At 43.1% G+C, this 16,227-nt stretch overlaps 1 protein-coding gene across 1 annotated transcript in view; it reads right to left on the bottom strand.

Moving 5' to 3' along the window:
• The window catches only part of LOC126563905 (uncharacterized), a 74,706-nt gene that overhangs the window by 6,911 nt on the left and 51,568 nt on the right, over positions 1–16,227 (bottom strand). The window contains exon 5 of the mRNA XM_050220696.1: positions 1,191–1,819. Within this exon, the coding sequence (XP_050076653.1) occupies positions 1,191–1,819 (629 nt within the window). The remainder of the gene's footprint in view (positions 1–1,190; positions 1,820–16,227) is intronic.

The raw sequence follows: 16,227 nt of genomic DNA, 5'->3' as shown, positions 1-16,227 counted from the left end.
TTGCATACCTTTAGGCTGAGACATTTTTTTTAAGTAAAAAATCTGCTTGTGTAGGAAGGATATTAGCATAAGTGCAACTTCTTCCATACCGTTCGTTGAAAAGGATGAGCAAAAGACACGAGAAGGCCCTTTCTTGCGTAATTTGTTCGTCACTATGCAAAGCGCTCTGCTTGACACTAAGATTGCACAGTGTATTTTCAGGGTGGTCAAAAGCAGAAGGGATATATCAGAAGAATATGAGCGAAAACTTTGAATTAAATCATCTATTCTCCCCCTCTCGAGCGCTCGTTGTAACAGGTTTAGAAACAAGGATTATCCTGTTGACTTATTCTCCTGAAAAATAAACGTGATAGTGCACCTCATTTGCGTAATACAGATTTCTAATGGCATGTACAGGAGATCAATTACTCATATGAGAAACCCACTCGACAGGTGAGAGTGCCACCCAATTTTCGGTGAGATGGTACTGAACGTATTAATATCAGAATTTTACTATTCATTCTTGGTCGTACAAATATATTTCAGGGCACGTAACTAAATCAAAAGTAGCAACATGGCTTGGCTAGTCTAAAGGAATAAAAAAAGGACAAACTCAAAAGCTTATTTCGATGAACAATCTGGCCGATTAGGATTTAGAACATATTTAAAGGGTAACTTGGTTCCGAGCATAGAGGATCTGTACTTTAAGATCATCTGTAAGAACAAGTGAAACACTTTGGTGAGCAAATCACAGTGTTCAAATACTAGTTTTGATTCTCATTTAATTTTCTTACAAAAAATAAATCTGCACCCCTTTTGGATGAAGCACAGAAACAATCTAAAGAGTATCATTCTGTAATGAGATTTACAAGCTTTTAGGCTGCTTCTTTGAGAAAGCTTTTAGTACAAGTTAAAAACAATCGATATTTTAAGAATTCGGTTTCAACCTATAATTGCGGTGCAGTTTCCATTTTCCATCCCATCCACACAATCCAGTGCAACCGAAATCGACAAAACCTCAACTAAATTCATCATTCCCACTTAACAAATCCTGAGTAGAATGCAATGGTCGTCGCCCGCGATTACGTTCATCTATAATGCACATCCAGCAAATGATGTCCTTTTTGGTTGGCTTTCAACCAGCCCCATTTGAATTACAACAACCGTCCGGGGCAATCAACTTCGAACGAGGTTGGCAGTGTTCTTCTTACCTGGGAGAAAACTTTCTGCCGTTGGCGGTTCCGGTTGCGGGTTGCCGCTTCGGCCTCCTGCTGCTGCTGATTGCGATCCATGCTCGTCTCGTTGTGCGGTAGCTGTTGCTGGTGCGGCGATTGCTGCTGCTGCTGCTGTGAATGCTTTTGTTGCTGGTGTCGTTCCAGTGCCGCTTCTTCATCATCGTCGACCGGTTTGAGAATTTTCAAATTGTGAAACGAATGAACTGTTGCTGCCTGTAGCGCTTCGGCACGTGGTTCACCCATCGCAGCACCGGCCCGTACCAAGCGACGATACGGCGACCCGGCAGCATAATGGCGTTCTTGGAGCGTCACCAAAGATTCGTCCCGCAAATCTTCGCCTCCTTCGTTCGGATCGTGGCCGGAAGATTGTTCGGCGGGCACATCATTAGCAGATCCATTAGCGATACCATCGTTGTTAGTCGATGGTTCGTTCGGTGGCGTCCGTTGCCGCCAGGAAGAGGATCCCGTACTTCCGGCTGTCTCTCCGACGGTTTCCTCGGTACCGTCGGCCGAATCGTCGTCCTCGCTGTCACCGTCCAGCGGTTCCCAGTGGACCTCATTGCCTACGATCAGATGCTCACCGCAGTACTTGCTGATACGAAAGTCTGAAACGGCCAAAGGGTAAAAGTTTTCGGTGAGCAAGTACAGGGTAAAAGTGTAATTAAATACTTGACAAATTTGTGAACAATGTACACGGCAGCTTGCGTATTCGAGACGGTTTTTCGTGAAGGATGAAGAGCATATCTGTCCAACTTTGCACACCGGTTGAAGCGTATTGCAGTTTAGTATGTTCAAGGCCAAAAGCGCGAAGTGAATCTACGGTACTAATGTTTTATGTTTCATTCCAGCAAAAGGTCACTGCATGAATTATTTGCCGTATGTACAAGCGGACTTAAAACAACGATAACATACCAAACGAGCATTTTCCCGGAAAATCAGCATCCGATTTACATACCGACAACACCACCAAGCAACCACCGGACGACTCGTTTACTCGTTATCCTTGTTTTTACCCTTATACACTGAACGAGCTTTAAACGGCACGGAAACAATGGGCAGGTGGAGTCTACCGAGTCCATCAGGGCTTCATTTCTAGTTACCGTACCGTGTGTGTACCAATATGGGAAATACGTGTAGATAAAACATTGAGCATGTTCGTTCTTGTGTGGCGTGCGGTTAGTGTGTATTTCAGTTGTAGCCTCTTCTCTGGACAATGGTTTTTCATTGGCAAATTTGACTTTAAACGGATCGTAGAATCATCGGTAGCCATATTGCATGTGGAAGCTGTACGAAGTAGTAATCGCTGCCCTTGAGTAAGGTTTTTTTCCATAAATTTAAATGTTTTATGTTAAGGTAATTGATTTGGAAGTACAGAACGCAATTAGTAAGGTTTACGAACGATAGGGTTCGAAGCAAGGTCCACTATAAAATGACATATGACTGTTGCAATAGTTTTGACAATTAGAATGGATGGAGTCGACAGCAATAAGTGTCAACTACACACACACACACACTTGCAAATAACGATGGATCTTCTCCTGAGGATGGCGCTACTGATTCTAAGTAGATTCAATGTTTATTCAGATAACAGGTCCATCATGAAGAATTTGACAACTAAAGGCAAAACAAGGAAGAATGCCTTCGCGACCGAACCAAACGTAATTGCGATCCTTGGTTATGAGAGGAGTATTTGTTTAATCTCACCACTGTTAGAAGAATGATTTGTTTTTGACCTCGTTCTTTGCGACTTCTGAACAGATTTTATTCAATAACTGCTAATTAGCTGCTGATGCAACTACCTGAAATTTGTTGGTCAGAAGGATATCTAAACTCCAAGTTGAAACAAAATCTGATCGAGATCCCCAAACGAGACGGGAACTAAATTGTGATCTAATCGTAATGTGATCTACGAACCTTGAGAAAATGGCTGAGAAGAGTACTTAACATTATCAGCAAAGTTGACTATCAATTAGAATACAAAAAAGGATACAAGCCACAAATGTAAATAATAGCCTCATTTTCTCCTCCCTTTCTTGTCCGCACAATAAGCTTCTTTGTTCCCGCAAGTAAAAGAAACATGTGGTAAATAAATGTTTCTCCCAAGACAAAATGGCAGGAAGGAGATGTTTACGATGCAAGGTCAAGTTGCATGTACACTCGACTTGTAGCATTGTTAAGGTCTTGTGTGATGCATCTTACTATCTAGCAAGGAACACATGAAAACAAAAGATCCTGAGACATCGAGATTCGTGCTTCGTGAACCAGAACACACCGGTAGCAGCAGTTAGAAGAACCTTCCGGAAGAAAAGGACCAATTTCTCCTGCGTGAAGTGTATTGATTTTTGTCCTTGATTCTTTCTGCCCTACATCGTTCATTTCTGGGCAAAACCCGGAACGTATCTGTGTGTCAAACAGTTGTTCAACTATCGATTACATCTCGTCGGGGAAAGAAAGCTTCCCACTTCAGAGTGACGAGCGTAAAAGGTTTTATTACGTTCGTAAGAGACATTTGTTCTTATCCGTGTGTGCAGCAAATTATACGTCCACGAGTGTCTCTTATCACGAGTGGGAGTCTTCTTCACTTCACTGCCAATGGATGTCAACATTGGATAACCATCAGAACATATCCATCGGGAGAATCAAATTTTAAATCAAAGTTTACACCCAAAATTCTGAATGCACCCAGCCACAGATGGCACCTTAGCTTGGTAATTAAAGAAAACAAAAAGCATTACAGTCAACAGCTCGTGCAAAATGTCGTCTCCATACCTCGCTGCCTTAATCTTTATGAATTTGCTTTATTAATGCTTCAAAAGCGTACAGAAGTACATTGAATTATACCCACCCTCCGAGAGGGCGGGTTTGGGGATGACGCTGGGGTAGAAATGATGCCAGACGCGTTTCATAAAAGCGAACGATAAGTGTCACTCGAGATGATTGGAAACCGTTCTACAATCTGCAACCAGCCCGATAGGCAGCAGCGACTCCAATCAGATTTTAGCACCACCTTTAACCTTAAAGCATCGCAGCCTTTTTTTAAACTTAAAATTGACAGGAAAGAGCACACGATGTGCCATTTTTTCTCCATCTTTTGATCTCTCAAGCGCACAAACAAATAAGCGCATCTATCGATAATAATCCAGGCACACCAATAAAAGATCTGAAACGCACTCTTCCGCATACCGTAGATACACAGTGTAGATTATTGAAACTAAAGCAAATTTATTTGTTTATTGCTTCAATTATCGCATAACCTATTCAGACAAAAATAAACGACGATCCTCTAGAAAGAAGCACACTCACAACCTAAAGATACCTAATTAATTAATGTGAATGACGTTATAAACAGCGGCACGTATCCAAACACGGGATGTTTGTGTACTCTGGGAATTCAAACGAAAGTGGCCGGCTTTTGTATAAAAAAAATTTATACTATCAAACAAGAACTCTTGTTAAAATACGCCATCATTATACAAACGACAGCAAAAAAACGTTCGCCAAATAAAATAAAAAAAACTCCGATATTGAAAATAATTGTGCTAATACGCGTGGCAACTTGGTCACAAAAAAATGAGCTCCCAACACACACACACGAGGCTTCTTCCTCCGTCGACGACTATTTTCAATCACAACTTATATAATTTTAAACTGGTACATTACTTCGTTTTTTATGACGCATGGGATCGTTTTACGATCCCACGATCTGCACGATCAAAACTTTGAATGTCCAGCAACACCTTGAACACCTCACCGCAATAGTTGGTCGAATGGCTTTGCATCCTTGTAGTGAAGCAATCGTACCTACCGACACTAGACGGGTCATCGTTTCATCCAAACATGCACGAGCTTGATCTGGTGAGATGTGAAATAGATCAACTAACTCTACCGTCGAACTGTTCGCTCGATAATCTCATCATAGAAGAAACGATCGCAAGCATAGACACTGTACGGAACACGCGCATGTCTTTCCTGTCCATTAAAAAGAGTCAAATCGGTGCCTGTTTCCATGCCTGTTTCCAGCAATAAGCAATGTGACGGCACTGGAAACCCTTCGTCTGCAGAAGATGCACATTCCAACGTTCGACCTGGATGTACTGGAGGGTAAGGAAAAGCTGTTCTGTGACGAGCTGAACTTTGACCGTACGGAAGCGTTGTATCTCTCGCCGAATCGTACCTGCTGTCAGACGCGGTCCGAGCTGGATCTTTCCTACAACGATTTGACTCACATAGATCTTGCACTCTGTAGCCGAATGCAGGCTCTAAAGAAGCTACGATTTAGATCTAACAGCATTGCGGTATTAAACGGTACACTAGTGCTGCATAATTTGCTGGAGCTCGACTTGGCAGTTAATCGTCTGGAGACGATCGATATATGCCAATGGAAGACCGAATCGCTACTGCTGCTGAACGTGGAAAGCAATCAGATGCGTCATCTGTTTAACTGTATCGAGAAGCTAAAGAATCTGATCTCTTTTCGGATAGCGAACAATATGCTGGTCGAGTTGGATATGAAGCCGTTCGCAAAGTTAGCGATGGTGCATATCAGCTTTGCCAGCAACCGGATCGAGATCGTTCGCAACCACTATCCATTGACACAGGACACGTGTTTCGTACTGGAAGGCAACCCTGTAAACAGTTCGTCAGAATATTGCAATGGATTGCAAGGCTACTACTAGAGGTGCGAAATAAAGGTAGCTACCACCGGATTGCACTCCGAAGCATTGTACTAGACTTCATATAGAACTAGACGGATAGATCGTCCTCGGCGTTGTCGTGATTGAATGCAAACAGACTATTAATGGTATTTTATATTTACGAAACTCTCATCAACATCATCTAAACCAGACACAAACTTCTTTTCGAATCATCATTCCTCACACACTTGTCCTTCCATGCATCAGTCATGCGTTCGTCGTTATGAATTTTGTCCCAGCTACAATCCAACGGGCAGCGGTGCATGTCTAGGGCGATCACACTCCGCGTCACATTTGCCGGATCAAACTCCGCAATCTCTCCACAGCTAACGTTGATCAAGAGACTGTCATTTGCAACCGTAGCAGTCAAATGTGCTATTGGGTTGAATTCCAGGATAAGATATGTAAGCGATGGGATCAGGCTGTCCAACACCAGGCGAGTAAATTTATTGTATCCAACGTCTAAAATTTGCAATTCTTTTAATTTCGTCAACCTGTTCCAAATGCTATCGTCGGCCATTGAGTTAGACGATAGAAGCAGATACATTAAATTGGTTGCCGTATCTTCCAGGCAGGGTGGGAACAGTTTTAGCGAGTTGTTGTGCATGGCAAAGTTTACCACATTGCTTATCGTCCAATTGCAGGTACTAAGGTGCGAGATGGAATTGTGCGAGAGCTCGAAAAATCTCAAGTTGGGTGTCAACAGTGGGCCGCCCTGCCCGTGAAGGATGTGATTGTTTGAAAGGTATAGCGTTTCCAGTGCGTGCATGGTGCTGAAAAATGAAAAGTTGACCGTTTTTAGCAGGTTGTTCGATAGGTAGAGTTCTTTCAGCACGGGAAAATCGGCATCCGAACAGGGACTGTACTCGAGGTGTTTGATCGAATTGTAGTTCAGCGTGAGAATCGTCAAGTGGGGCAGTTTAGCGAAGTGGGCAAACTGGATCGTTTGTATGCGAGCGATCGTAATGTCAATGCGCTCGATCGCAAGTAAATTGGCCACTGTGTCAGGCACATCCTTTAATGGGCAGTTGCTAATGCGTACCGTTTTCAGGTGAGTGTTATTCGGCTCGATCGTCAAATGAATGAGATCCGTGCGGTCGATGGTTAGTGCTACCAATTTCAAGGCCGCCGGTAGGTATATTCCTTGCAGCGGAGATCTCTCAATGATTGTGTGGTTTTCAAACATATTTCGCTCTTCCAGCATCGAAATGTTGAGCGAAAGCGTTTGCAAGTTTACGAACTTCATGAACAGCGTGTGAGCTGGTTTGCGTGTTAAGGTGTATAAGCTTTCCTGGTTGGGATTCCAGTTCTTTACGGTACAAACAAATTCCATACAGCTCAATTCCGGTGCCGTAATGCTTGATGATGCTTGCAGAAGCAATAACGGTAGCCTAAAAATAGAATCCGTTAATTTGTAGCTTAAATAAGTCTAAGTAGCCAAAGTAGAGATGGGCAAAATTGGCAGAATAGCGGAACTGAATCCCGTATGTTCCAGGCGGATCCAGCATTTCCATTGCCTTAGATCACCCATCATTTAGTACGAAGTTATTTTTTTCCTACCAAACACAGCACATATTCATAGTGTTTCACTTCACAACAATACTGTAGCAACACCGAGACCGTATCTTTGCGAATGAGTTCCGGCCTTCACAATGCATATTATTTTAACCAAAAGCCCTACTATTCAACAAACAAAAAAGCACGTACACACACACAAAAGATGCCATTAAAAAGATGTTATTTAGACCGGTACCAGGAAACCTGACACATAATGAAATGGGCCAAAAAATATTGCAAACATTTCTCGGAACGATCATTTGAGATCATTTGATTTGTGTTTATTCCTGTTTGCCCTTGTAGGGGTGGATAAGATTGCCAAAACACAAATTTAGTAGCTCTATTAATAGTGACTTAGGTAAGTACTACTGTGCCCAAAAAATAATGTGACTGCGTTGTTTTTTCTTAAATGGTTTTTTTTATTAGGCTAAATGAAGGTCATCACCATCGAAATTATCCCCTTCTGATGCAATGCACCACTTCCACCTCTTCTCCCACTCCTCAAAGCAGATGGAAAACGCGGATGCTGATATGTCCTTTAGTTCCGCCGTCGCTGCGGCTTCTATCTCCTCGATAGTGTCAAAACAGTGTCCCCGAAGCGGATGCTGAACAGCCAGAAGTCGGCTGGTGTCAAATCTGGCAAATACGGCGGTTGCGGAACAATATGGGTGCCAGTTGTTGCGAAAAACTCCCTCAAAATGATGGCCGTATGGTAGAGCGCATTATTGTGGTGCATAATCCAGATGTTGGAGGTTCCGAAAGGTCTCGTATCGTCAACCGACGATTGTTGACCACCAAATCCTTGATTTGAACAACGTAGGCGTCGTCGGTCGAGGTGGATGGTATCCCCGGAAGGTCCTCGTTTTCGACCTTCTCACGGCCATTCTTGAAATCACTGTACCATTTGTACACATTTTTCTTCGACATAGATTCATCCCCGAAGGCTTTTTGTAACATCCGCAATGTTTCCGAAGCGTTTTGTTTCATAGCGCAAACAAAATTCGATACATGCGCGTTGCGCTCTACAAACTTGGCCGTGGTCAATATGGACAAAAACACTTGGCGCAGCTCCGAAAACAAATTGTCGCTCCTAGCCAGGTTGATGTTGTGACTTGAAACGTGGCCGAACTGTCAAAAACATACATATTGACAAATGAAAAATAAAAACGAGGGGCTTTCTAATTTCTAACACATTTTTTATTTAAATGCATAATACATTGAACAGGTTATCGCACCTACTATCGTTCAAAGACACGTACTACATGGTACCAGATTCTCAACACACTCCACCACCTCATCGTCCAAGATATCTTTCGTGATATCCTTGCTCCAGCTACAATCGAGCGGATTGCACTGCATTTGAATGAAGGTAACATTAGGCGATATACTGATGGCATCGCGCCGCTCGATCCGATTACACTGCGCTTCGATGCTTAACCCTTTCCTGGCAAACGGTACGCTTATCTCTGTTATCCGATTGTTCCTAGCGTATATATATTTTACACTGAGACTGGTACTGTTCCACACCAGACGAGTGAGCTGGTTGTGACTCACATCAAACATGTTCAGATTTTTCATCCTGGCTAACCGCTCCCATATGTCACCGTCCAATAGTGCATTCCACGAAAGGTGTAAGTAACTTACGCTACCCAATGTCTGCACCATGCAGGTTGGCAATCGCTCCAACGTGTTATTGGTGGTATCGAAAGTGTTTAATTTAGGTACGTGCCAATCGCAGCAGCTTAACGTTGCGAGTAGATTGTATGACAAAACAAGACTTTTTAAGCTAGGTAACACGAACGATCCTTCCAAGGATGTGATAAAATTGTGCGAAAATTCTAACCCCTCTAGAGCCTTCATACTGTTAAAGTGACTGGCGTTAATTTTTGTTAGCCGGTTGAAGGATAGGTCAATAAATAACAGGGACGAAAAATCTTCACTCTCAATACCGTGGAACTGGAGGGACGCTATATCATTCATGTGAAAGTTCAGCACCTCCAGACGTTGCAGTTTACTGAACAAACCAAAGTCAACGGACATTAAGAGACAATTCACAATATCGATAACCTTCGCATTGGACATATATTTGACACTATCATGTATCGTTCGTAGCAGGCTCCCACTCACCACAAAGTACTTCAGCATGGTATTAGTCTGTTCTAATCGAAAATCACTAACGTTCGTGTCAATTATATTCAGGTTGCTTATTTTAGAACGTGATCCTAGATACACCTTCTGTATTGCGGGCGATTTCTCAATGTGAACGGTGTATGCGCGTACTGAATTGAATTGATCAATCTGTTTAAAGATTACAGTAGATTGGTTTAAATTATTAAAAAATAAAGACATTTCACTATACACAATCACATCCATCTGTAATGGGCCTTCCACATCCGGACTCCAGTTCGCGATCGTACAGATATTCTTCAGACAGTCAACATGGACAGCAATAGTGGATGCAGCAGTTTGAAGAAATAGTATCAAATAACTAGATGTTTTACGTAGAACGCAAACACAAATAACAAATAGGATAAAACAACGTTGAAAGACCTTCTTGAACTTAATGATACAATTCAAAAGCATCACTCACAATGTTTTATGCATCATGAACTAGTGTTAACTACTATCCCAACACTCTCCTTTGTCACGATGCTCCAGGTGAAAGTCTGGTGCGATACTGCGGCTCCACGATGATGATTGCTATATACAGCATTCCCGCCATTTTGGAAACTAACCACATTATTAACACATTAAAATCCCATTAGCCGAGTTAGTTCGTTTAGCATTTATGTCAGTTTTGTATTTCAGTTAGTGCTTTCCTAGGCACAAAAGCACCTAATAATATCTCTAACCCGAAGCGATGAACAGACAAAACAAACGATCCCTTTTCCTAGTTTTGAAGCATCATCCACAGTGTCTCGTTTTGTGCTTGAAACACGTCACATCCGCTCTGGTGTGATTCATACAGTAAGAATCTGGCGTAAAGCTGCAATCCAACGGATTTCCGCCCATTATGAGCTTCGTAAGATTCATCGATATTTTATCCCAATCTATGCTGGCGATACAATTTTCGCTAACGTCTATATAGTAATCCTTGCTGGGAACGTACGAAACTTCCAGCTGTCGCAGTCTGTTTTTACTCAAATTTATATAATACATACTTTTTGGCTGAGATGTAGCGTTCAGCGTAACGTGTGTTAGACGATTGTTTGTAAGCGTTAGCGAACTTAGCAAATGAAGTTTGCCGAATCGGAACATTTCATCCGGATGGAGTCGATTGTGGCCCAAGTTTAGCAAAGAAATGCTTACCATCACTTGCTCGAAACATCTTGGCAGTGTATGGAACTGATTATTATTGGCCAGCAGGTTGTTCACTCTCGGGACACTCCACTCACAACAGTCCAGCGTGAACAGTTTGTTATGCGATATATCGAGTAAGGTCAAACTGCTAGTCACCAACGATCCCGATATCACACTGATCAGATTGTGCGACAGATCGAGCTTTTGCAGCGACGTCATCGTGTGGAACAGGTTCATGTTGATGCTTCTTAGCCTGTTCTCACGCAGGTATACATCGACGAGCTTCGGTATCGACGCCTTCTCTCCCGTAAAGTACAGCGAGTGTATTCTGTTTTTGCTCAAATCCAGAAACTCCAGATTCGATAGGTCCGCGATCACATTCAGATTGATTGCCTGAATCAGCGAGTTGATGCAGGTGAGCACCCTCAACGCTTTCAGCTGGCTAATTGTGATAGGTAGTTGGGCCAGTTGGCTACGCCTTAAGTTTAGCACGCTTAAGCTACAGTTGCGTCCGAACGATAGTGAACTGAGATGTGTTTTCGCCAAATCCACCGACATATAGCTAGCACCGTTTTCAAACTCAAAGTTGCGCAACGTGGACACATCCACGCGCAGACTGATCGGCTTATCGGTTCGTATAGATTCAAATGCTTCAAACAGCTTGCTGGTTGCGGACGATATTAACAGATTGTACAACTCCAACGCTCGGTGTGTCTTAGGGATGTGCTGCAACACGAACGTTCCTTCTTCGCGTGGATTCCAGTTCCATAACTTGCAGATGAAATCTAAATCGCAACAAAACCGCAGCGCTGTGGCGGGTGGCACGATCGTTGACCAACATAAGACAGCACTGAAACGAAATGCTGTCTTTAGATGTGTCACATCAGGGAATGGTCAGATTCCAACACACACGTTATGAAGATACTCCCGCTGCCAAAGTTCATTTTGTGTAGATTCTCGACTCGTACTGATTAGCGAAAGCACGAACGAAAAGGTTATATGAATAGCATTATACGCCTAATGGCCAATCATCAATGGCTTTCGTAGACTGCTGCTAAAAATGCGTAATGCGTGAAAGAAAAAACATATTAGGATGCACAATAGGCAAGAATTACGCATTACGATGATTCAATTTGCATTTTTTATACCACTTTTTTATGAGACAGCTCTTCACTGCTGTTAGACACCATCGATCAGTACGTGTAGTATGGCTAGGTGTAGTATGGCTTTGGTCTGGATGTTTAGGATGAGTCAGGTCTCCAATCACCAACAAGACCCTTCTTGGTAGGACAAGAGTCCGGCACGTGCTCATCACATGGCCCAATCATCGTTGTAGTGGACACAATTTACCTGACGAATGCGCCAGCAGATTTCGCTGCTTACAATTATTGTTCCAAGTTGCGATCGTTCCGAGGTAGCGGTAATCTTCTACCACCTCAAGATTCTCTGCTTCGGAGTCGAGCACTATCAGCGCCAGAGCCTCCGATGCTAGGTAGTTAATTGTCTTCGTCGCATTGATACTTAATCCAATCCGATCCGGCCTCGAATCGTATGTCGTCCCGGATCCTTCGATACCTTCCAGAGCGAAGGTATCGATCATCACCGATGATCATCAGCCTCATCAGCGCACATCAATAGCATCAATAGCAAAAGTCTTGTCGGAAATGTCTACTCAACTCCCTTCGCGTTCGGATGCAGCGTCAACAATAGGAAAGCAATGTTTTACATTAACTTTAAGTCACTTTAACTTTATGTGTGTGCCTCCACCACAATTGCCGATTTTGTTTTCTATACACGAATGATACGTTCTGCTGTGAGCGGCTGTTGTAAGCGTACAATCCAACGGATTTCCTTCCATCGTCAGCATTACGAGATTCGTGGCAACTTTTTGCCAATTTATGCTGGCAATACAATTGCCACTAATGTCTACAAACGTATGCTTGCTGGGAACGTACGGCATTTCGAAGTGTGTCAGTTTGTTGTAGCTTAAACTTAAATAGGCCATACTCTTCGGAATGGTGCTCTTGTTTAGCGTAACGTGCGTTAGATGGTTGTTGTTTAGTGTTAAATATTCTAGATTTTCTAGCTTACCGAAACGGAACATTTCGTCCCGATGGAGTCGATTATTGTAAACGTCTATGAAGGATGCGTTAAAGAATGTTTGCTCCATACACCTGGGCAGCAGTTCGAGCAGATTATCGTTCACCACCAGGTTGTACACGTTCGGTACGCTCCACTGGCACGTATCAAACACCAGCAGTCTGTTAAACGATAGATCCAGAAAGGTCAAACTGCTAGACACTAACGATCCCGCCATTGCACTGATCAGATTGTGCGATAGATCGAGCATTGCTAGCGCCTCCATCGTGTGGAACAGGTTCATGTTGATGGTTCGCAGTCTATTATATCCAAGGCATACGGTGGTAAGCATCGGAGTTTGCACCGTCCGTACGGTGCTGTATAGTGAATGTATTTTATTTCTGGCCAGATCCAGATACTGTAAGCGCGGCAGTTCGGCAAAGACGTGCAGATTGACCGCCTGTACAGGTGTCTGATTTAAGGTGAACCTGTCCAATGCTTTCAGTTGACTAATCGATTCGGGAAGATAGGCCAGTTTGCTACGATCGATCGTTAAATTCTGCAAGCTGCATCCCATCCCAAACGATATCGTGCTGAGGTGCGTTTTATCGAACAACAGCGACGTCAGCGTAGCACCATCCTCTAGCACAAAATTTCGCACAGCGGACACTTTAATCGTAAGCGCGGCGGTCTTGTTTTGTCGGGTAGATTCGAATATTTCAAACAATTTGCTACTTGTTGACGATAATAGCAGATTATGCAGCTCCAATGATCCATAAGTCTTTGGAATGTGATGCAAAACGAACGTTCCCTCATCGCGTGGGTTCCAGTTCCGTATGCTACATGTAAAATCATCGTCACAATAAAACCGGAATGCTGTGGAGAGTTGAAGTACTGTTGACCAAAAGATGATAGCACTGGAACGATACATGTCCATACAATGTCTCAACAAGAGAGATAGAGAGATAGTGAGACTGTTCCTAGGCACCTTATGAAGACTTTCGTACTGTAAAAGCTCATCCTACAGTGCGTTTCGTGCGTATCGTATCAGCATCAACTGTGGACCAAATGACATCCTGCTGGCCTTATAAGTGTTTACCCATTTTCATGATCGCAATTCACCTATGACTTTAATAGTCTATTGAAGGTGCGCCATGCGTAAAGCGTACAATACACGGGACAACAAATTAAAATATTAAGTCACGCAGCATTACAATCACTCGTATCGCATTATTTATCAAACTGTATTACACTAACAAGGCCATGCTATTTGGTTGACTATAACTTTAATGTCTAATGTCTAATATGGGATGATTACGTCATGAGAATGACGTATGACACCTACTGAAATAGTCATCGGAGAGCGGAGAATAATGAAGGTGATCCCTGTCTCATTCAGGGTTGTGTTACTCGTCATCACTAAATTAAAGCAAGGCAATTTTTCCTTTCGTTCGTTGATAAATTTATCCTGTATCTTCCCTCCTCAAAATCAATCCCAACAGGAAGAAAACTAAGTTTCTGTTGGGGTCGAATAATTTTCTGTTTTGATACACTGTATCTCCGCATCGCTGCTCATCAGTGCTTTATCGAACGAACAGTCTATTGGATTGTCAAGCATCTCTAACCGTGTAATGTTCGGCGAAAGACTCTTCAGGTCAATCTGTTCGATCTCATTGAACGAGATGATGATTTTAAGCTCATGCCCTCCCGACGGTATGCTGAACCGTTTGATACGATTGTATCCCAGGTTGAGAGCGTAGAGTACAGCGGATACATTAATGAACACCGCACTCGTTAGTCGGTTGTAGCTGACGTCTAGCTGCCGCAGATGTTTCATAGTAATGATGTTCTCTATATTATTGTTTTCCAGCGCGTTTGATTTGAAGCCCAGCGAGCTTACGATCGGCATCGCCTCTTCCAAGCACGTTGGGAACCAAGTTAACGCATTGTAATGCATTTCGAACCCAATAAGATTGCTCACGCACCACTCGCAGCAGTACAACGTTTCGATACGATTCCAGGACAGGTCGAGCCTTTTCAAGCTTTGCGACTTCAATGCACCGTCGACGCGTACAATTCGATTTCGGTTCAAATCTAGCGTCTGCAGTGCCCGCATGCCGCTGAAGCTGTCCAAATTGATCGCAGACAGCTGATTGTTAGCTAGATAGATATCCTTCAGATTCGGAAAGGTATCATCCGACTTAGTAACGTTATGCAGATGGAAAATTTGGTTTTTGCACAAGTTCAGCTGCTCGAGATGTTGCATCTTGCTAAACAGATCGAAATTCACCACTTCGATGAGCGATTGCGTTATCTCGATGGTGCGCAATACTGCCAGATGCACTATGGATCTCGGTACACTTTTTAGACGACTATCGGAAATGGTAACACCTTCCAACTTCATATTCACCCGCTCGAACAGTATATCTCTCAGATAAGTCCGGACGATTCTAGTATGTGCGACGTTGATGGACGCCGGTATCAAAATGCGCTGAATTGGAGACTTCGAGATCTCCACACTAGTGCCGTATCGGGTCGCGTTGCGTAGTGTTTCGTAGTTGAATTGGTACGCCTTTAGGTGGATAAATCGTATATTGACAGTCTTCTCCGGTACGTGTGTTAGCAAAAATGTGCCCTCTTCTTGGGGCGCCCATTTAGTGATGGTACATAGCATTTCAGCGCACATAAACTGGAACGCTACCGTAGGGTGCAGCGTCCGCGATATTAGCAGCAAAGAGGAAAGTAGCGAAATGCTGCAAATAAAATGGAAAATGCTGTAGAAGCAATTCTACTATTTGACTCTATTCTACTCACTACACTGAATGCTGCATGTTTGGAAATACTAGCGATTTTCCAAATTTCACAACCCACAAAGCCTCGATCACGTGAATGCTATACATTCACGTGGTAAACTGTATCTAAACTAGACACACGGATGTCGCTCTGCTACTGCTGCTATTCGTTACCTTCATCGTCCAAAACTTCAAATTGAGTAAATCGTCGTGCAAACAATTGCTGCTGGTTCACAACCTGTGTATGACACATTAAAAATGCGTTTAACAGTTCCGCAAATTGTTATTTCGATCTAGAAGCTTACAAACGCGATTATCGAGCGAGAGATCCTACACACGACGCATTTTACTGAGGTTCGTTCGGGAGGAAGCACAGGTTCTCAGGTGTGTTGAAAACGGTGCAATGTTTGGATTAAGTTTCGCTTGACGATTAAATTGATCACACCTTACCTAATCGGTGCGGTTAGGTGTCATGGATGCATGGAAGCATTCATCCATCCATCCATCCATCCATCGATCCATCCACCGACCGTGGCAAAGATTAATGTTTAATCGTCAGGCAGCTACATCAATCACAACATGTACAGCAGT

Source organism: Anopheles maculipalpis, chromosome 3RL, assembly GCF_943734695.1.
Source record: "Anopheles maculipalpis chromosome 3RL, idAnoMacuDA_375_x, whole genome shotgun sequence".
Taxonomy (NCBI): Eukaryota; Metazoa; Arthropoda; class Insecta; order Diptera; family Culicidae; genus Anopheles; species Anopheles maculipalpis.
This window is presented reverse-complemented; position numbering and strand designations above follow the sequence as displayed.